Source organism: Eretmochelys imbricata, chromosome 1 (genome assembly GCF_965152235.1).
Source record: "Eretmochelys imbricata isolate rEreImb1 chromosome 1, rEreImb1.hap1, whole genome shotgun sequence".
NCBI classification, from domain to species: domain Eukaryota; kingdom Metazoa; phylum Chordata; order Testudines; family Cheloniidae; genus Eretmochelys; species Eretmochelys imbricata.
In genome coordinates, this window is record NC_135572.1 from 188964346 (window position 1) to 188988102 (window position 23757).

Genomic DNA, 23757 nt, shown 5'->3' on the forward strand with positions numbered 1-23757 from the left:
GAATCCATGCACTGACCACTACTATATCCATACTCATGTATCCAAAGATTCACTGAGTTGGGTGGTTCTCTTAACAGGTAGTCATCAAGAGAGAAGTGGCTCCTGCTGGGGTCTTGCCAATGAGGTTATCCCTGGGTCTTCCTCCCTTGCAATTTTCCCACCTTGGGAACCTCTTTTACATTGTTCTGACTGCACCCTGGAGACAGCACACGTGCAACCTTGCATACTTTACCATGAATGAGGCTGCTGCCATGTGGCCAACCAGCTGGCGACACATCCTGGCTGATATCTGGGGACAGACATCAGATATTTTCCACTCCCTGGAAAAATCATGGAGCAGGTCCTCAAGGAATCATTTCTGAAGCACTTAGAGGAGAGGAAAGTGATCAGGAACAGTCAGCATGGATTCACCAAGTGCAAGTCATGCCTGACTAATCTAATTGCCTTCTATGACGAGATAACTGGCTCTGTGGATGAAGGGAAAGCAGTGGACGTGTTGTTCCTTGACTTTAGCAAAGCTTTTGACACGGTCTCCCACAGTATTCTTGCCAGCAAGTTAAAGAAGTATGGGCTGGATGAATGGACTATAAGGTGGATAGAAAGCTGCCTAGATTGTCGGGCTCAAAAGGTAGTGATCCATGGCTCCATATCTAGTTGGCAGCCGGTATCAAGTGGAGTGCCCCAAGGGTCGGTCCTGGGGCCGGTTTTGTTCAATATCTTCATAAATGATCTAGAGGATGGTGTGGATTGCACCCTCAGCAAGTTTGCAGATGACACTAAACTGGGAGGAGAGGTAAATACGCTGGAAGGTAGGGATAGGATACAGAGGGACCTAGACAAATTGGAGGATTGGGCCAAAAGAAATCTGATGAGGTTCAACAAGGACAAGTGCAGAGTCCTGCACTTAGGATGGAAGAATCCAATGCACCGCTACAGACTAGGGACCGAATGGCTCGGCAGCAGTTCTGCAGAAAAGGACCTAGGGGTGACAGTGGACAAGAAGCTGGATATGAGTCAACAGTGTGCTCTTGTTGCCAAGAAGGCCAATGGCATTTTGGGATGTATAAGTAGGGGCATTACCAGCAGATCGAGGGACGTGATCGTTCCCCTCTATTCGACACTGGTGAGGCCGCATCTGGAGTACTGTGTCCAGTTTTGGGCCCCACCCTACAAGAAGGATGTGGAAAAATTGGAAAGAGTCCAGCGGAGGGCAACAAAAATGATTAGGGGACTGGAACACATGAGTTATGAGGAGAGCTGAGGGAACTGGGATTGTTTAGTCTGCAGAAGAGAAGAATGAGGGGGGATTTGATAGCTGCTTTCAACTACCTGAAAGGGGGTTCCAAAGAGGATGGCTCTAGACTGTTCTCAGTGGTAGCAGATGACAGAACAAGGAGTAATGGTCTCAAGTTGCAGTGGGGGAGATTTAGGTTGGATATTAGGAAAAACTTTTTCACTATGAGGGTGGTGAAACACTGGAATGCGTTACCTAGGGAAGTGGTGGAATCTCCTTCCTTAGAAATTTTTAAGGTCAGGCTTGACAAAGCCATGGCTGGGATGATTTAATAGAGGATCGGTCCTGCTTTGAGCAGGGGGTTGGACTAGATGACCTCCTGAGGTCCCTTCCAACCCTGATATTCTATGACTCTATGATTCTATGACAGGTTCTCACTGGGGTTACTATATAGACTATTGCTGAAAATCTGTGAGCAGGGAGGAAGACTCTGGCTTATATGGCATCCAAGTGTACCCCAATAAACTCCAGGTGTTGTATTGGTGACAGTGTTGATTTTTGTAGGTTTGTACGAAGTCCGAGGCTTGAAAAGAGGTCCATTGTCAGCAGTATGGCATGAAGGGTGTTGGGTTTGGACGGGGCCTTGAGGAGACAGTTGCCTCAGTATGCAAATAGGACAATGCGTTGTTTGTATAAGTCTTTGGCCACTCCTGTGAGGACTTTGGAGAATACTCAGGAGGCTGTAGAGTCTCCAAAGGGTAATACACTGTATTGGTAGTGATTGGTCCCCATGATGAATCTGAGGAACTGTCTGTGAGCAGGGTATATGGTGATGTGTGAAAATATGTATTTTGGAGGTTGAGGGCCAAGAACCCGTCCCTTTGTTCCAGTACTGGGATAATGGTTGACAGGGTAACCAACTTGAAGCATTGCAGTTTGATGAACATGTTGAGGTTTCATAGGTCTAGGATCAGCCTCCACTCGCCAGATCTCTTTTGGATCATAAAATAATGGGAATAAACATCCTTCTCTCTGTGTTGGGATGGGATTGGTTTTATGACTCTTGATTGCAGGCGGTGGTTTATTCTTCTTGTAGAATGTCTTTGTGAGAAGGGTCTCTGAAGAGAGATGGATGGAGAAGGAGGGTGGGTGGGGGGGACAGGTAGGAACAGGATAGAATATTCTTCACTGATGATCTCTAAAACCCAATTGTCTGAAGTGACAGATGAATGGATAGATCGATAGAAAGGGGCTAAATGGTCGCCAAACTGGTGAGATGTTGAAGATGGTTGTAGTGACCGGAACATGGGGAAGGAGTCTTGGGGCCTCAACCAAACCTTCAAAATTGTCATCTGGCTGAAGATGTGTGAGAAGTAGGTCCTTGAGGAGTCAAATATCTGCGCTTGATAGGGGGTTTCTGTCACCAGCATTTGTGTCGTACTGTTGATAAGAGGTGAAAGGTGGAGGTCAGGATCTCGGGGCAGGTTGGTATTTCCCCAGTTGTCTCTTCGGCATTGGTGTATAAATGCTGAGAAAATGGAGAGAGTCACTCGAGAGTCCTTTAGGGAGTGTAGGGACTCATCCATGTGTTCTGAAAATAATTTGGGGCACCCAAAGGCTAGGTCCTCAACAATGGTTTGTACTTCCTTAGGGAGTCTGAAGAGGTGTAGCCATGATGCTCGTCTCATCACTATGGCTGTTGCAATGGAATGGGCAGCTATATCAGTGAAGTCCAAGGAGTCTTGAAAAGCCATACTGTCCAAGAGGTGCCCTTCAGATATGAGCACCTGGTTGCTCCCTCTTCTCATCAGGAAGGTCTTGCCAAAATTCCTATATCTTAGAGTAGTTGATATAGTTGTATTTGGCCTTGAGAGCCTCATAATTGGAGGTATGGAACTGGAGCATGGAGATGAATAAGCCTTGTAGACGAATAGGTCAAGTTGCTTCCAGAACCTGTCATAAGGGGGTGATATTGTCGCCCCTTCTCATGCATGGCATTGACAACCAGGGAGTTCGGAGTGGGGTAAGAAAAAAGAAATTCCATGTCTTTAGTGGGGACATAATATTTCTTGTCCGCCCATTTACAGGTTGGTGAGATGGACATTGGGCTTTGTCAGAGTACCTTAGACGGGTAGAGAAGGGCCTAATTGATAGGGAGGGCTATCTTTGCCAGTGCAGAGGCATACAGGATATCGAGCAGCTTGTGCTGTTGCTCTTTCACTTCCTGCAGAGGCATCTGGAGGAAGCCTGCAATCCTGCAAAACAGCTCCTAGAAGTGTTTAAAGTTGTCTGCTGACGTAGGGGGTGGAGGCATGATCGCCGTATCAGGGGACGAGGAGGAGATATGAAGTGGTGGTGTAATCTCCTCCTCTGATTTTACTTCCTGGTCCTCTAATAGGAGCGGATTGGCCTCTGGAGGTTGAGAGATGGATGAGGATGATGAGTGTGGATATCCCTGGCTTTGTTCTATGGGAGGCTTTGGAAACTGCTCTGTACACGGCCTAAGGGTCCCTGTACTACCAATGTGGAGGGAGTTTCACGTGGGGTTGCATGCATGGCAGTCTGTACCAGGGTCTTGGTTCAGTTGCAGGTTGTGGATATTGAGGATGTGTAGATGTCGCCTTTTGTGCCTGTTCCAAATCTGAGTGTGAGACAGAGTATTCCTCCTCCTCTTCCTTGTTCGGGAGGGGTGGTGGCATCCTCAGAGAGGAAAGGGAGCAATGCTGTGATTTTGGAGAAGAGGACAGAAGTGGAGGGAGCTTGTGTCTGAGTAGTGGTGACTCAGGCATGTCAGATATCATCAGATCCTCGGGGTATCTCAACTCCTAGGGAGAAGGGAGGAGCATCATCTGCAGTTGCACTGGTGCGGGGGGAGAGGCGCATTCTCTGAAACAGCCAGCAGATGGAGTCGAGGGCTTCCACGGTGCCAACAGTCTCGTCAGTGCCATAGGGCGTATCAGTGCCAATAGACATGCCAATGCTGATAAGAGATGCAGGTGTCAGCAGTTTCGTCAGTGCTGTGCTGCCCAAAGATGATTTGGTCAGGGCGCTCAGCACCATTCTTGAAGGTCTCATGCCACATTCGAGAGAGTGCGGTCACCTGTAGGTCTGCCTGTTTAGGGTCTTTAGACCTCTCTTTAGCTCCAGTACTGGAGGTACTCGGACAGTCATGGGAGCTGTGTCTCACCCAGGAAGATGCTGAGGCCACTGACCTCATTAGGGATGGTGTTCTGTTGGGCAGTTCTGCAGAGGCTGATGTGGTAGCCCATTTCTTCCCATCAGCATGGGAAAGAGAGGATTTCCTCTTGGAAGGAGGCAGCAAATGAGGGTCAGTGGGCGACCAGCAGAGTGGGAGAGCCATGTGGGGGAAGCGTCTGCACCAGGGTGCGAGGCTGGTTGGAAGGATCGCTCCAAGATGAGAAGTCTCAGCAAGTGTCTTGGTCCTTTCGGGCCCTTGCAGTCAGATTGTGACAATGAATGCACTTCTGTGCGACGTGTCCTTTTCCAAGGTACAATACACATATACATTTCATATGCATTAAAACACTTCCCTTTGAAGCCACAGATTATGTGTATAATAGAGGAAACATGTGTGATTACAATGAGATTTAATGGTATTAAGACAGCCTTTTACTGAAGTGGTGGTGTTGCCCCTCCCCCTCCCCCCAGTAAAGCTTTCAAACCCTTGACACTGGCCGTCATCCCCCAGTCCTGAGTCAGAAATAGAGTTCATACAGGAAAAAAAAATCAAGCATCACTTATGCCAGGAGTTAAGGGAAGAGCACGTGTTTCAAAATGAAATATTCATTGTGCATTTCCTAGACAATGTTAATCTTTTCACAGAAGCAATCTTTTGTTATTGTTTCTATGGGAGGCCTGTCTGAATTTTACTTTGGGGTGAAAGCATGTTCAGGTCTGTAATCAGGAGACGGAATTAGCAAGAGAGATGCCCCTCATTATAGAACCTGGTCAGGAGTAGGTGAGTATTTATTATTAGAAATAGTATTTGGAAAGTAGCTCAGCTGTAAAACAAACAGTTTTCTGAAACTTCAGAAACTTTAGGTAGTTTTGAATTTGATTTTGACCTTCTTCCAATGTACATAACTTAGTACTCTCAGAGTATATAAATGAACACTGTCTCCAGAACTGTGAGCCTAAGGCAGATCCATATGGAAGAGAGACAGAAGTGGAAGGAGAAGGGTTGTTGAATGTAATGAAGAAACTACTTTTTAAGAAGCAAATGAATCGGAGCAACCTGCTACTGACATAATTGCTTTAAAGACCCCATAGCAAACATCAGCAGAATTAGTTTGTAATTTACCATGTCCTTCACTTTGAACATGCTCCCTAAAGGTTTATGTGAAAGTCATGACATTTACAAACACAATTTGTTTCAGATTGACTAGCCATGATTAATGTCTTCCTTTACTGCCTTTGACCAAAATAATTTCTCTTGCCAAGAAAGCAACCGAAGTCTTCATTTTGCTTGTGAAGTGGTGGGAACACGAGAGTTTTTTTTTTTTTAATGAAATACCTTTCAGAAATGTTTAGGTAAACTGTGAAAACAGAAGGCTGATAATACAACTGAAGAATTTCAGCAGTCAGTCAATTAAGGGTTGTGGCAAAGGTTTCTAATTACTGAAGGCACAGGCTTATATCTGGAATCCCTTGCACCCAACCCTGACTAGAATATTCAATAATGATTCTTCTAACTACATATCACTCACTGTGAAAGGTTCCAACTCAATGAAATGTGCTTGATTACTTTAATACAGTTCTTAGCTGAGAAGGGTGCACATAGTACACATGGGCTTATTGAGCATTCTTTGTTTTAAATCATGCAAGATGATGAACAAACATCTTAACCTCTTAGGGTTTGATCCTGTTAATGCTCTTAACTTCAACTGATTGCAATGGGGACAATTTTAAAAAAAGACAAACTTCTTCCTCCAATGCTATAAAATCTATCAATTTTTATACAATGTTCATTTTACTCGGTTCTTCACAAACATCCCTATTGCAAATTAAACTAGAGCAATTGTGATGTTATTGTCAAATGTATCATCAGGTAAATAGTTTGCACCCAGAATTTTAGTTCCTGGACCTTAACATGGTAATTTGGTGGGAAATGTACATCCGATCCTAAATATCAGTTATTACAAATACATTATTCATTCAAAGACATTGTTTGAAAAGCCAGAGAGACCATATCAGTGGGTACATTAGAGATAGATACCCAAATATATCACATTTTGTTCCCCTCTGCTCCCCATGATGCATCAATTAAAGACATATTTCGCAAAGCTGAGTAGATTCTTGTTGACCTAATTGATAATGTTGGATCACAAGACATTAAAGTTAATAGAATCAATTGGCTTGTGCTGCACTAAAGAGGGAGAGAAAGAGAAAAAAAGAGAAACACATCTATATCTGCAAGGTAAAAAAATACACACTTGTTCAGGGAAAATAAATAAGATATTCAAAATTTTAAGGATATAAACGGAGATTTTTTTTAGGTTGACATTTGTCAGCAATTATCATGCAGAGCAACCACAGTACACTGTCTCCATTAGAGGATTTGCTGCATTCCTATTAAGTAAATGACCACACCACACCTTAAAGTGTGTGTGTGTGTTTTTTTCGGGGGGAGGGAAATGTTGTCTGGCTGGCAGAGGGAAAGGGAACAGTGCTCTATGGGTTGGGTGGGGAGAGAGGTCAGAAGCTGCTGCAAAGGGGGGCTGAGGAATGGGTCACCGTAGTGGCACTGACTCATCCCCTCGGACCAGAAGGGTGGAATAGTTGAAAAAGGGCAAGCACAGGAAGGAGAAGCCCTTTTCCACAGAGCAGGCAAGGCAGCACCCACCCTCCCTCCTCTTTAGACGGCAAAATATCAGATTTGGTCTGGACCTGCTGTGGGCATTGTGCTAGCTGGCCCTTTTTAGGGGGGGGCTGGGAAGGAATTTTTCCCTCACCACCAGATTGGCCTAGGTGGAGTGGGGCTTTTTTCGCTTTCCCCACAACAGGTTCAAGGAGGGCTCTGTTGATATGAGGCATTAAGGGAGTTAGTCTACATGTCACAACTCATTATGTAAGTGTGGGGCAGATGTCCAGTGCAGGTACTCCATGAGGAAAGTATACAGTGACCAGATAAATGGCTTGTTAAAGGACTTAAAATGGTGATATTCGTTAAAGGAATGGAAGGGGGAGGTTTGGGACTGCTATCTATGGTACGGCAGGGAGCCAATCCCCTTTTCTTATAGCCCACCTAAACCCTCCTAAGAGGTGGGGATGGTAAGGTCCCAGCATTGGGTTGGCTGGGGGACCTGGATGGAAAAAGAGGGGGGCTGTTTGAAGCCCTCCTCTGGGCACTTATTGAATGAACATGGGGTAACCTGCACTATACATTTTATCTGTTGGGTAGTTCTAGACATCTAATAATAAAGTTGCGGCCTGATTAAAACCATACCAAGTATCTCCTGTCTTTCTTTCAGTATAGCCAGGCAATCCTACTTTTCCCCCCCATTCTTACAAAATATGAAGACAATAATTGGTTAGTTCATTTTAAGTAATTGAAGCACAGTTTTGGTATTTACATATTTCCTGAGATCCTTAAAACAAATATTTATAGTCCTGAACACAATATCAAAAACAGATTTGTTGTGAAATTTTGTAAATGTATCTCTTAATCCACAAAGAATTAGTACAAATTTTGGCTCTCTGCATTCATTTTCAGAACAAAGGATCAATTTAAGGTTACAAAAACAAAGTTAATTTTCATCTATAACTCGGTTGGCTGTGAGCCTCCAACAGATGCTTGAACTGAATATTTATGTCACAAGCACAAATAATCCAAGCATATAGAGGTGATGAGCAGACTATGATGTGTGGGCAGTGCCCACCTAGCCCAAGAGCCCGACCGTGAAATGTTGCTCTACCATCCAGCATGTAGAGGATCTGCAGAGGAACTATTGACTGTGAGTTGCATAGCTCTATTTGGAGCTCTGTGCGAGCCCTATTGGAAAGTCTCCACAAGAAAGGAACAATAGAAGAGGCTGTAATTTAAGTAAGCCATTGTTTTCTTGTCTTCATTTTATTATTATTTTTTCACATTCTCTTTTTGTTTTCCTTCCTGTATTAGATCCTTAATAAAAACTGTGAGTAATTTTGAGGGTCTTTTTAGTTATGGTGTACCCTACGGCACCTTATATGACTAAAATAGTAAGGGGTGTCTCATTTCTGAATTAGTAGTAAGAGAAGCAATTGTTTCTCTACACCATACTTTTAGTAATTTGGGGAATAAAATTATTCAGTGCTCAACACACTTACTCATGTGTAAAATAACCCTCTCTCACCCACACAGAGTTATAACATTCAAACACACTTTGAAAAAAATCTCATTTTAAGAATAAATTTCCTCTAATCTGGGCCAAGAGACAGTAAAATACAAAACGTATCTCAGTCATAACTATAGAGTTGTCACCAAGACCTACAATACAAATATACCTAGGGCTACGAAGTAATACCCTATGCATATTTTAAAAGTTCTAAATACTTCATGCATATATTTTCCCAGGAGACTGAAATGTACCTTTTGGGTTTCCATAGCTGGGGAAGAATTTTGTGCAACACACCCTATTAGTAGGCTTATTTTGAAAAAGGAGTAGTTGGTCCCTAAAACATTTCACAGATACTGGAAACTATCTAAGCTTCCCCCCGCCCTCCATGTATATTAACTTTGTTCATGAATGATTATAGCCTTACCCATTAACACTTATTTATATTATTTTTTCTGTATTCACTAAGTAGTACAATAATAAACAATGATTTGCATTCATATAAAACCTTATATCCAAGAATTTCAAAGTGCTTTACAAACATTAATTATGTCTCCGCAATATTCAGAAACATTCGTTCTAATTTATTCAGATTAATTAGACAACTGCTCCTCTCACTGTTCTCTTTTTCTCAGCTCAAATTTCTAGAACAATTTCCCTTCTGTTCTTTCATAGTTACCACTTTTTATTCAGGCCTAACCAGAAGATTGCAAAAAAAATTTTAAAAAATTTAAAAAATTGTTTTCTCTACATAGTTTCCATCAAGCAAATCTCTATTAATTTTCTTCCAGGGCATATTTCCTACTGACATTATTTTCTCTATATTTTTTTTATATAGAACCTACTGTTATCACTATTTTATACAACTACAAAATTTCTAAGACTACAAAAGTGCTTTTATCTTTATAAAAATGTTTTATAGAGGCTTGTCATTTCATTTGTTACACTGCCTCTTCCTGTATATCTAAATAAACTGACTGAGATTCTGAAAATCTATCCTTAAATTCTCTGAAGCTTTAACAGTAACATCTTTAAAAATGTAAGAATTATTGTGAGGAAAGCAAGCAGAGTACCAGCTAGAATTTATTGTCAGGCTGTCATGGATTACCAAATCATAGGTCTTTTCCCTGTTCGGCTAAACTGAAGTGAAAATCTATACTATTATACTGGGAACAGACAATAGCAAAAGATACATTATTTTTAAAAAATCTTTGGCTTAGCTACAGTTCACAAGCTGTGTTCAGATAGCTGTTTTGCCAGCTTAAAAACAAAATCTCTGGTGACCTCTGCCTGTGAACACTTAGTAACATGCATTTAGCATCATATAACAGTACCTCTAAAAATAAGTACCGGTACATACAGTAGCTGCTTCTGACACAGCTTTTTGCTTTAATGAGAATGGGTAAGAGTTTTCAAAAGGGATGCAGATCAAGAAAGAGATACAAAGCTTGTGAGGGCTCCAGACAGTTCTCAAAGCAAAAAATATACCATTAGCATGTTATATCATTAGCTTTTTTTTATTACCATAATCATGTTAACGGGGGCAAGTAGATTTTGTGTTTTTTGTGGTCAATTTTCATGACCATTTTCTAACACAGTGATTTGTCTGTTTTTGTCTGCCCAAGTAGAAACAAAAACAAGCCATTACTCACTCATCAACAAAGCTACTTCCCCAGAATTGAAAGGCTGACCTATGCAGGAATTAAGTGTCTGAATACAACTAGAAGCCATGATTAGGTCCTCACAAACATTAGGGCTTTTACTAAGAAAAGGTTGACAAACGGATTATTAACTACTCCACTACCTGAAGCTTTACATTCAGAACTTCAGCTACAGTTGCAATGTCACAGCACAGCAGGTGAAAATACATTTCTGGAACAAATGTCAGCATGGAATAATTTTGAAGCAACCTTTTGATCTACAACACCTCAAGCCAGGAGAGAGCACCAATATAGATTATATTGTTGATAACACATGGTGCTGTTTGCTGTCATAGTAGGCATTTGTATAGGCTCCAGTAGAGAGAGAAAACACAAATAGAAATAAAAGATACAGGAATTCTTCTAGTTTATCATGTTCCCATAAAAATCCATCCACAACAGAAATTTTGTTACCAAAACAGAACCCACATCCAAAACAAAAAAATCCCCAGACCTAGCAGTTGAAAGCTCTCTCTCTCTCTTTCACACACATGCACATTCAGATGTCTCACATAATGAGAGAGGGTAGCTGAAAAGGCTATGTAGAAATCTTCTAAACTATAGCATACCGAATCAAGTATTGGGAAACTTGGCCAGATCATTAAACTAAATATTAGTTTACTTTCTTTTCACCCTTCTGAAATGTGAAATATATGAAATCAGTGTATAAGTAGTGTTAAGTTCTAATATTTTAAAATGCGTATTTCATTTGATTATATCCATACCCCTGGGACTACAGCATGCCAATAAAATAACTGATTAATCCGTATACTTCAATAGTTTAAAGACTCCGACAATTCCCTTTTCCTAGGCTCTCCATAAAATGGATTCATATAGGTTTTCCACATCCTCATGCTACTTCTGGTAATCAAAGAAAAGTTAGCCTTTCAACATAATTCTTTATCCCTTTTCCTAAATAAAGCCATTTCTCAGTTAGCCAATCCCACTGTTTTCAAACATACTTAATTTTAAGCATATACTTAAATTTACAGCACTGAAGCATGTGCTTTTATATATTGGTGCCATAAGAACTAGCCATGACAGGTGCTGAGTGCTATCAGTGAATGGGAACTGTGAGTGCTCAAAAACCCCACAAAAAGCACTTAGCAACTTCTAATAATTTGCAAAACTTACTCCTCATCTAATCAGATATCATTAAAACAGGTGCTACAACTAATATACACAAACTGTACAGGCAGTAATTGATGCATAACAACAAAACTTACCATCTTGATCTGTGGTAACTGTGATAGCTGTGAATGGCTTGGGGGAGAAACTCAGCTCAGAGACTCCATTCATGGCTTCTATTTCAAAGGTGTAGTTCACATGAGACACAAAATCAAGTACAGTCACAGATGAGTTAATCAGGCCTGTATGTCTTGGGATGAAACGGATACCTCCACCGCATATCTCACATTGGCTGGTGTCTGATCCACATTTCTTACAGATGACACTGTAGGTTAGATCTTTTCTCCCCCCCGTGTCACTAGGTGGGCTCCATTCCAACATAAGAGCTGTTTCATTAATATTAAAAATCACATTCCGTGGAGCAGAAGGTGGCCCTAGAGAAAAAAAAAAACAGTTAAACTATCCTTATTGTGTAGTTTGGAAAAACAGAGAGCTTGAGCTATTGATTTATAATGACAAACTAAAAGAGTTCAATGTATACATATATATATACACACACACATATGCAAACTATACAATTTGGGTTAGTGACAAGTAGAACGGAACAGTCTAAACTACCTAAACATTTAAAATATTTGAAAGTTAAATATTAAGGAGGGAAAATAGTTATCTGAGATTGTATAAAATGATATAAAAATGAATGGGGTGAAATTAAGAGATAATTTAAGATAAACATTAAAAATATCCCACTATTTGGGACATTCAAAAACTAGGCCTGACAAAACAAGAATTGCATGCTAAATACCCACAGGGCAAGTGGGAAGTAGGCATAGATTTTTTGCCCCCAAAATATATTTTGTTTATTTTATTTCTATTATGGTAGGCTTTTTAGGATGTCTTTTTAATCTGTTTTGCTATTCAGATTTTAAATGAATACATTTTAAAAATAGTAAATGTATAATAGGGAATAATTCTGCTCAGACAGAGAAGAGAGGGAGAGAGAGGGAGATAAACTAAACTGAGTTTTTTCCAATCCCTGACCTGCTATTATTCTACAACTCATCCAAAAGATGGCAGCTCCACTGAGGCTCAAAGGGCTCACGAGTATCACTCTGGGATACTATTCAGTAATGATTCAGAGGAAATTATGTCATTTGCTGACCCATCAACACCACTATTATTATGATGATGATCTCCATCCAAATTATGAACCTGTCCAGAACCCATTTAATTTGTGAGGCCTGACAGGATTCTGTTATAAATTGGTGTTACTGCAAGTGAAGGTCCATTACTATTGTTATAAAAGTTCATTATTATTCAGTTTCCTGATCACCATTCTGCTGTCCAGTAAGACACAGAGCAACCATCAGAGATGTCTGGTGATTACTATAGAAATGGAAGCCAAGAGAATCTTGGACTGTAATTTTAAAGGTAGATCAACATTTGCAAATGAGGGTGTCTAAAGTTAGGTGCTAACACCATAAAAGGTACATAAATAAAAATGGTCTGATTTTCAGAGGTGCTGAGCACTTGGAGCTCCCTTTCACCTCAGTGGGAGTTCCAAGTGTTCAGCAGCAACTCTTAAGGCCAGGTCACTTATTTAGGTTTCTAATTTTGTCATGACAATATTGGCCTGTAGTGACGAGAGGTCAAAAATCATGGTAGGGTTGTGTTCCTTTGCAAACCATTAAGTTCAGCAGATTCAAGAAAGCTCTAGGAATTTGGCCCCAAGGTATTTTCATGGCTCCCTTGCGTCCCACAGAACCACACCTCCTCCCATGCCAAACAGATGGCTCTCTCCCCTGACTGGCCCAGGAAAGCACCTAAACTTGCCTTAGATGTCTTAGGATGGCATAGGCAGGAGCAGGAGGAAACTATAATGCCTAAGTCTAGGTGGAATTCTCCTGGCCTCTTCTCAGGATCTTCAGGGGTTTCTAAAAAGCCTCTCCTGCAACCATGGTCTTTAGGAATGCCACCAGCACCTAGAAAAGGCGGATGCCTTGCTGGTTTCATTTCTGATCTCCTCTGATCCTTGATACAGCCAAGAAAGGCATCCATTTATCTACTGAACTGGCTGCAGAGAAGCACTTAAATCCTTAGTGTGGTAACTCAGGAAGACCTGGGTTTTCCAAGCAAACACGATAGCTATGATGCCACAAACTCTAGGGCATGGTTGCTCGGAAACCCCAAGGGAGGTTTTTAACTACCCTGCTAAACATTACAGGATTTCTCTGCAGCTGATTCAGTAACAGTTAGTTGGGAATGAGAGTGTTAGTGGCAGGAGACTGTGACGGGGCACACTTGCCCCCCACTGGTACTGTGGGGGTTACCTCTACTCTCTGGGCTGACGAGGCCATGCCCCCGCAGCCTTGGTGGGTATGCTCCAGCTAGAGACTAGATATAAAAGGGAGCAGCTCAGCTCATTCAGGGCTGACCGCGAAGGAGGGAGGACGCATGACGCAAGCTCCATCCTGGGAACCGTGAAAGCCCCAGATGGTGGAAGGCAGGGACACTGATACTCTGGAGGACACCCAAGGAGAGGAGCCCAGAGACCCTGGAGCCACTGCATCAGGAACAGGGTAGAAAGTAGTTCAGGGGGACTAGTTATTGTGCCACGTAGGGTCAGCATGTTTCCGGTGGGCATACTTGCCCCTGACATGGCCCTGAGCTGGGACCTTGTGAAGCAGGGAAGGCCCGGGTCCCCTTACACGGCCACCACCCCCACTCAGGTGGTGGCCCATGCCCCTGACCGGCGGCCAGGCCAAACAGCCTTACTGAAGAGGGCCATTATACTGACTCTGGTCATTGGGCCACGCAGCCCTGCTGAACACAGCATGACCCTGACCCTGGCCACTAGGCTGTACAACCCTTCTTATTGACTCTGGTCGCTAGGCCACACAGCTCTGCCAAACCGGGCAGCCCTATGGACTCTGGCTGCTAGGCCACACAGCTATGCCGAACAGAGCAGCCCTATTGACACGGATTGCTAGGCCAGACATCCCCGAGAGAGGGACACCATATTGACTTTTACCCTAGGCCAGGGGTCTCCAAACTACGGGCCGGATCCAGCCCAGGGCTTCCATTTGTCTGGCCCTCCAACCAACAGGGGAGAAGCGAACAGCGGAGTAGGCAGGCCGAGCAGGCAGTGGGAGGGGCTGCTGGCAGCAGCTCAAGCGGGGAGGTAGCACAGCAGAGCTGTGCAGAGGGGTGAGTGCCTCCGGGAGCCAGTGGCCCCCCAAAGGGGAGCCAAATTAGGGGAGAGTCATTGCGGCAGCTGAGCAGGTACAGGGAGAAGCAAACAGGCAGGCTGCAGCTGAGTAGGCACGCCAAGCAGGCAGGGGGAGGGGCTGCCGGCAGCAGCTCGCGTGGGGGAGGCGGGTAGCTCAGTTGAGCTGTGCAGAGGAGTGAGTGCCCCTGGGAGCCAACTTAGGGGACAGTTGCTGCTGCAGCCGAGCCTTAGAGTAAAAATACAAGCCAGATGCTTAATTACATCTCCAATAAATGGAGTAAAGAAGATGGAAATTAACAATTTCATAATGGTTACATTTTAACTACAGCACTAATAGAACCAAACAGTCCCAACCAACAATGGGAACCTGGAGCTTCTCTTACCAAAGTACAGCCCAACTTTCAATCCTTTGTCATTTTCTTCAGCAGAGCAGGCACGCCTAGCAGGCACAGGGAGAAGGGAGCAGGCATGGGGCAGAGCAGACCCAAACAGGGGAGCCTGATTTAGAATTTAATGCAATAATGACACCGTAGAGTAGTGTTGTTTTTTAAATGATTTTGCATATATTTAATTTCTTTCACAGTTGCTTCGGCCCGCGAAGCCCCTTCAAAAATCTAATATGGCCCTCGCCTCATAAAGTGTGCAGACCCCCAACCAAGCTATCCCAAGACAAGTGATGGTTGTGTAGACTCAGCTGCGGGGCCATCATTACCCCCACCCCCTCCCAGGAAGAGATGCGGTGCACTTGCCTCGCAACATGGACACTTTTTTCTTCCCACTTAACACCTCATAAGACCTTGAACTGAATGGGGAAGAACAAAAAGGCGGCGGTACAGAAGCAGAAAAAAAATGCTTCTTAACCACTTTGGGGAAGATCATAGAGCGAGTTGCACAAGATAGACCAGGAGTCATGTCATCAGCACCTACTTCCCCATAATGACAAACAAAGTGAGATTTGGTGGACAAATGGAAAAGGAAGGAAAGATACACCCTAGTTGGAGAAAAGGTGAAAGTTTTTTAATGGAGATTCTGAGTTGTGTAGAACCCAAAACTCCATGTGACCTTCTAGGTTGAACTTGCAAAATGATCCAGTGCAAATGGACAATGCATTATTCTCCACATGACTAACATGAACTGAACCCTGCTACTGTGATCTTAGGCAAATCACTCAAACGCCTTAGGTACCAACCCTGAGACCATGTCTACACCAGCGGTTCTCAAACTGTGGGTCAGGACCCCAGGGTGGGTTGCAACCCTCTTTGAATGGGGTTTCCAGGGCTGGCTTAGACTTGCTGGGGCCTGGAGCTGAAGCCTGAGCCCCACTGCCCAGGGTCAAAGCCAAAGCCCTAGAGCTTCATCCCTGGGCGGCAGGACTCATGTTGCAGGCCCCCTGGCTGGGGCTCAAGCCCTTGAGCTTCAGCTTTTGCCCCCCTGCCCTGAGCTGTGGGGCTCGGGCTTGGGCTTTGGCCCCCTGACCTGGGGCAGTGGGGTTCAGGCAGGCTCAGGCTTCAGTCCCCCCTCCTGGGGTTGTGAAGTAATTTTTGTTGTCAGAAGGGGGTTGTGGTGCAATGAAATTTGAGAACCCCTGGTCTACACTATGTAGTAGGGTTGTGATTTCTTGGATTGTGTGCATATACTCGCGCTAGCTGTCGTTGAGCTATCCCAAGTATAAATAGCAGTACCACCCCAGTAGCATGGGGAGTGGCAACAGAGGCCCAGTTGAGCAGCACTGGCTCAGCCGTGCCTCTGCTGCCACTACCCATGTGACCATGGCTACACTGCTATTTATACTCACACTAGCTTGATGAGCACTAGTGTGAATATGTCTACACGAACAGGGGACTGACCCCCCCAGCTCACAGTGTAGACATAGCCTTAGAGACTGATATAAAACCATGGCAGAAGCCCATCGCCTAAATATTTGGAGCCAAGGACAGCATAGGGGATGGAAGAAAGGCAGAAATTATACCATTACGAGAATCTTAAGAATTAAAACCCCAATCTCTTTAATCTTATAGTATTTCAATGAATCACTGAGCAGCATGAGCTATCCAAAGCTAATTTTTCACACAACACAAAATATGCTCACAAAAGAATTCAGAATAAGAAATGGAGACCTGTCAAAATGCAAAGCCTCAAGGCCTAGTTCCTAAAATACACCAGAGGAATGTATAATCTCCAACTGACAATCTTTTTTTCCCCCCAGGAGTTGACTAAGCATCATATTTACAGTTCTCAAAATAAAATTAGTGTGCACTTGGTTGAGTAGTGAATGGTTCGCAAGGCTTTGAGAAGTTTAAAGATGACTTATGATTTATCATTCCACATTCCCCAAAATTACATTTCTATAGCTTTTCATGATTTATACAACCTGCCAGTGAATCGTGACTACAAAGTTTTGATGAGATATCGTTTAAACTTTGAGTAGAGACAAAGCATTTTATGGCTTTAGAAATCATGAAGCAGATGTAAAGATCCTACTGTACATTTACAAACCATTCCGTATAAATCTAAAATAAAATATATTGCATGCAACACGTTGAATGTCACATAGAGTCCATGGAAAGAGGCCCAAGAATTAAAATATTATATTCTCCTTTAGAACAATTTTTAGTCAATTAAAAAAATCGAAGAACCAGGCATGTAAAAAAAAATCTCAAGTTTTTTTTTAAAACCCTGACTCCTGTACTTTACAACATGGGGGGCAGGCTCCTGTGCCCAAGGAAAGCACCTACTGGGGATTTTTGACCTAAGAAACAAGAATATGGTATATAAAGCACTATTATTTCAGAGCTTCAAAATCTTCATTTATAAATCAGGCTCTTTAGGGATGAAATAAAATGTTGTACATAAATACTATTTACTGATGATTCAACACCATAGATGTACATGTTTTTGTAAGATATGTACATCTGTTGTAGGCCTGATGCTCCAATTTAATTTTTAGAACTGAAACTGTTTGATAGAATGCAAAAGTAATGGTTTATAAAATCAACTCCTCCAGCATTTCTGACAAGATGTTCATCTGAAGACTGAGATAAATCTGGTTTATTAAAATTCTGCTGTTTTTAAAGATGCCTCTGAATATTTACATAAAACACACCATCAGAAAACTGATATTTTACTTATAAAAATGCACAAAATGATCTATGAACCCACATATACAGACTCAGACAGAGCAATGATAATTAATGTTCATTTTAATAGAGAAACATGACTACAGTATCACAGCTTAAAATATATATATATATATATAATCAGAATTTATCAACAGCTACCACAGTATTGAATGTAAGATAAAGCAGTATTTCTCTATATTAACAGTAGGAAATAATGACAGTATCTCTCGGATACTGAGAGGTATGGTAACTTTTTGGAGACGTTCACTTTCTCATGGAGATTGCTATACCTTATATTTAATGGAACAGCTGGTGTTATTAGCTAGTGTTTTAAAGGATAAAAGCTCACCTTGCTAGCTGTGGTGTCTCTTCTGCCTTCTCTTTGGATGTAGAGGGGCAGGGGGAGATCCCAAGTGGGGGATCCCAAGTGGGGGCAGCTAGGAGATTGCTAAAACACACTTCCCCTGGTTTTCCCTCCCTCTTCTTGCCGCTTTTACATATGAGGAAGAGAAGGATGCTGCTACTTTTTCACTCCCTCTGCCCCTTCCCTCCCCCCGTCCCACTCCCGCAAGTGATGGGAAAGGCTATTTCACATGGCGTCTAGGTAATGATGACCGTTCTGCTGCCATTGGACAGTGGACCCATGAGTGGCCAGCTGATTAGCTTTCATCAGCCAAGGTCAGAGGATGGAGGTGGCTACTGCCTGATCTTGCTACTGGACTCTGCAGCCATTTTGGACTCTGTTGCAGCCCAACCCTAACCAAACCTTATCTACTGAGTTGGATCTCTTATGACGACAGGGGTTTGGCTGATTGGCAAACTTTGTTTGGGATCTGGAAGCGATTTTTCCTGCATGGCAATATTGTCAAGCTGCCATGTGGATTTTTCCACCTTCCATCCATCATCTTGGAGGTCCAGTTTTGGGACTTTAAAAGAATCCAATGTGAAGTCTCTGTTACCCAATGGACTGCTTGGCAAAGGCCCAGAGACCTGAACTGAACAGTAATGGGGTATGTCCCCACCTCCTATGCAGTTTTGGGCTCCCCTCCTCTCATCTCTCCAATATCTTGTGTGGAAGACAAGAATGGTTTCACCTTTGGCTTCTAGCCAGGGATCTTGGGCAGGCCTGAGGATGTAGAGGGGGCATTGCCCTCATATCCACCTTCATGTTTACAGAACCTGGGCCCCTCAGTTCCCACTTGAAATCTGCACTGGAACAGTCTTGCTGGTTTGTGAATCCCCATTTGTTAAAGGTTGTAGCCTCTGCATTTACCCATACTATGGCATACATGTTTCACTGTCTCCACATTCACATCAATAAGTTATCTCACACGTTACAGTTGTTTTCTTCTAACTAGGTCAAAACACACAAATCTGTTTTCCTCTGACTTTTAGTCCTTTATTTGAGTATACCTAGTAGAATAAAGAGATTACCCACACTGCCTGAGCAACATAACAATAACTGCTATTCCACTCCAAAGCCAAAAAGTGCACAAAATGATTATATATCAAGTACTAAAGCATTTACACTGTAGCAAGCAGTAATGTTACAGGTATGGTACTTATCAGCATCATAATACTAAAAAAGAAAAGGAGTACTTGTGGCACCTTAGAGACTAACCAATTTATTTGAGCATGAGCTTTCGTGAAGTGAGCTGTAGCTCACGAAAGCTCATGCTCAAATAAATTGGTTAGTCTCTAAGGTGCCACAAGTACTCCTTTTCTTTTTGCGAATACAGACTAACACGGCTGTTACTCTGAAACCCATCATAATACTGTTATAGGCTGGTTTGTCAAAAGGATAGGAATTTAGTTTGCTAGTAATAAAACAGTTTTCCATTGATTCAAACTGAAGTATGGCACTATTTCAGTATATCAAAGCAACTAGCTACACATACACAAAGTAACAGCAAATAATGTCCTTAACATGAATATACACATATACATCCATATATACACATACATAAAATTAAGAAAATAGGAGAAAATATTAATAGTTTGATTTTAAAAGGTCGCATATTAACTAAGGTACTTTTCTTACCTTTAGCCTCCCCATATCCTGATACTTAAACCTTTTATTTTTTTCAGGCATTCCAATACTAATCTTAGCTTTAACAATGTTATTTGTAACTAATGTTCTACCAATAATTAATCTTTCTACTTTTCTTTTGATAACCAGAGTCCTAAAACAGTCAGAATTACACCGTATATGGAACCAATGTTTCCTTTTCTCATTCCTGCTCCCCAGACCCACTTTGCCTTGTCTTCTTTTCTTATGTTTCCTTCTAATTCTGATTCTGCAAACATCTGTTAAAAAATTACTTCATGTATGCAAATAGTTCCACTGATTCCAGTGGGACTACTCACATGTGCAATGATATTCACATGTGTATTTGTTTGCAGGATAAGGGGCTTTATGCTCTGATCCTGCAATGAGCTCTGAGTAGTTGGGCCCCACATCCACACAGGACCCAAATAACTCCAATAGGGATACACAGACGTCGGGATCCACCCACACAAAGCTCATTGCACTCTTGTGGCCATAGACTGAAAGTGCTTTGAAACAGATTCGGTGTCTTCTTAACTTGTCTGTAAGGTACTAAATTATTCACCCCAGTAGTACCATATTAATAAATTAAATTCTAACAACAATTTGTTTGTGTCTAAGTGTTTGCTTTAACTATGGTATCTAACGTGCATAATGACTGCTTGGGTTGGGGATATGGTGGGGTATGCCTATCACTGACAGCATGTTATAGGGTATATTTGGTTAATGTTTTGCTCCCCTGACCAGTATATTTTCTTCTGTTTTTTGGCACGTCCAGGAGTAATCTTGAAATGTACATGTCTCAATCTGAGGTTAAAGGACTGTTTAAAAGATCCTGACCCGAATATCAAAAGAACATTTATGTTCAGCAGGGATAGCTGGTTTCTCTAGGGGAGAATAAATAAAAGAGGCTGATTATATAGTTACTGGAATAATATTTAATCAGAGAGGGTTGATATACAATGTATTGATTTATGCATTCTTTACAAGTATTTTCTCTTGTTGTAGGATAGTTTGTAAGTGGCTTTATGTGTTTGTCAACAATCTGGGCAGTTAAAGTTGGAAAAATATAGCTTTTCCTGCATGTACTTGCAATTTGGAGCTCTCTCTAAGAGAGGCACAGCTAAAAATGTTTTTAGATTTGGTGATGTGGGAGATTATGTGAATTCTGACCATAAATCTTGTGGCTTTCTCGGAAATGTAGTTAAGTAACTGAGTGGCTATTACAGGTGTTTATTTGTAATGGTTAAATGGTGGTTTTAGTGGTTTTACTAAGATGAGTTTTGTATTCATGGTGGTGATAAATTAGTTGCTATATTTGGAACACATGCAAATTAAACTGGGTTGTTTTTTAGTGGACAAGAATATTTTTGAATGGGTGATCATGGGTACTCTCTGCCTATATAGAATGTTGAGTTCAGCAGCCAGACACCTTTTATCAGCAGGAATCAGTTACTATTACAGGTACCAGGGGACAATTTAGAACCCTGGTTCTACCATTAGGCTGTCAGAAATATTATGGCTCATTCATGGTGAAAATGAACAGATAAAATACTTCTGCTCAGTTTCAGCAGTTATTTTTGTATTTTGCCTTCTTTATTCTTTTTAAATTAAACTTTAAATAACTGTTTTCTGGTTCATAAATGTGACACTGAAATATGTCTAATACTGCAAAACTGAAATTTAATTAAAAATATTTATAAATACAATTTACCACCACATGCAATCATATTAACCAACAGTTTGCCATTGTTTTCATCCTTCAGACTACTTAGTGATAAACGAACTCCATCTGTAACCTTGGGAATGTTAACTTCAACAAAACTTTCTAAAAGTGGCCACAAATTTTGTGTGCCTCAGTTTTAGGACCCTCAGCTTGAGACAGATGTGCTGATCCCACAATTTCAAACGTAATGACTGGGGACCTGTGTGTGTTCAAAAGTCTTTCAAAATCAGGGTCTAGGTGTTTAAATTTGGGGCACTTAAAAATGGAGGCACCCAAAATTAACAAACACTTCTAAAGATTTTTGAAGTCCTTAAATTCGCTGTATGTATTTGGCCATCTGAAAAACTAGAATAATTTATGTCTATTTATCCAGGAGACATGTTGTGAGGATTAAATAATTAATGGACCTAACAAAGTCCCATTGTTTAGGTCAATGGAGAGTTTTAGGTATGCAAGGAACACAGGATCAGTCTTAGTAGCCCTGATCATGCTTGCACATGTGTTTAACTTTACACCCATTAAAGTTAATAGGAATACTCATGCATTTATAGCTAAGCAAGTGTGTAATTGTTTGAAGGACTGAAGCCAACGTTTGTAAAGTGGGTTGAATGTAGTGCTATTTAAGAGATAAATATTATGATGATTATCATTGTACTTCAGTTTCAATGCAATACTTGACTGGATTTGGCAGTTCAAGACAAAGTAATTAAAGTAGATCCAAGTATCAAGAGCACGGCTCTCATATTTCTTTGGCTTTATCTCTGTTAAATTTCTGCCAGATTTCTGTCACTCTCTATAGATGATATCAGTACAGGAATGAATATTGTAGATAAAACTATTTGACACTTGTTGTTTTGTTGTAATTTTGTACTAGGAAGTGATATATTCAGGGTTTGGGGCTTTTCCTTAGTTATAATAGAAAACATGAATTATTGAGTATTCATATTTCCTTGAATAGGAAGAATGTTATCATTTATGTTGGGGATGTCTGAAAGTATATAACTGTCCGCCTGCAGATACTGCAGAAAAAACAGACACCCTTCATACTCAAGGGCCCTCATGCCAATTTGCATGCCGATTAAATAGCTTTTTAATTGCCGTTAAATTATGCCAGCTAAACTGTGATTTCATGCAATTATTAAGCTGTAATGACATGCAGTGAATCATTTACTAAGATTTAGAAATTGGAACAAAAAGAGACAATTAATTCTAATCCTCAGATTCAGCTAAATTATGTGTCACTGGGCTTTTATGAATGTGGTCTGATTGCTTTGTTATCATTTATAAATTATACAAAGATTTTTTGACACCTTGAAAAAACTTGGCAGCAATAACCCTTATGCAGACATCTGTATGCAAAGCTCTTAGGGATTTCCTAATACCATGGGGGTGGTTTAAGGGAAGCAAATGAATTGGTGAAAATGAAGGGTTTATTTCACCCTCTCCTTTCAGCAAACATCATGACTGTTCTGATTATGTACAATAAAGTTAATTATTGTTAATACTTAATATCAGATACTTTCTAGATAAGAAAATACTGTCTACTACTCCGAGCTGGGGCAGGGAGTTAGGGTGTAGGAGGGGGTGAGGGCTATGACTCCGGTTCTGGGCTCAGGGGTGGGGTTGGGGATGAGGGATTTGGGGAGCGGGAGGGGACTCCGGGTCGGGGTGCATAAGGGGGTGTGGGGTCGCGGCGCCGCGTACTGCAGCTCTAAGGAAGTGTCTGCCAGGTCCCAGCGGCCTCTAGGCAAATGGGCGGCCAGGCGGTTCTGCACGGTACATGCTGCCTTCCCAGCTCCTATTGGTCCCAGTTCCTGGTCAATGGGAGCTGTGGAAATGGCATTGGGGGCAGTGGCAGTGCACGGAGCCTCCCAGTCCTTGGCTGCCCCAGCCCCTAGGGCAGTAGTGGGCAACCTGAGGCCCCCGGACCGCACGCGGCCCGTCAGTGTAATCCACTGGGGGGCTGCGAGACAGTGTTTACATTGACTGTCCGCAGGCACGGCTGCCCGCAGCTGCCAGTGGCCACGGTTCGCCGTTTCCAGCCAATGGGAGCTGCGGGAAGCATCGCGGGCCGCAGGGACACACTGGCCATCGCTTCCCGCAGCTCCCATTGGCTGGGAATGGCGAACCGCGGCCACTGGGAGTTGCGGGCAGCCGTGCCTGTGGACGGTCAATGTAAACAAACTGTCTCACGGCCTGCCAGCAGATTATGCTGATGGGCCGCATGCCCACCACTGGCC

General features: G+C 42.2%; 1 protein-coding gene across 1 annotated transcript in view; it reads right to left on the reverse strand.

The window, feature by feature from the left end:
• Positions 1–23757, reverse strand: part of EPHA6 (EPH receptor A6) — a 621363-nt gene that overhangs the window by 362949 nt on the left and 234657 nt on the right. The window contains exon 3 of the mRNA XM_077816508.1: positions 11495–11830. Within this exon, the coding sequence (XP_077672634.1) occupies positions 11495–11830 (336 nt within the window). The remainder of the gene's footprint in view (positions 1–11494; positions 11831–23757) is intronic.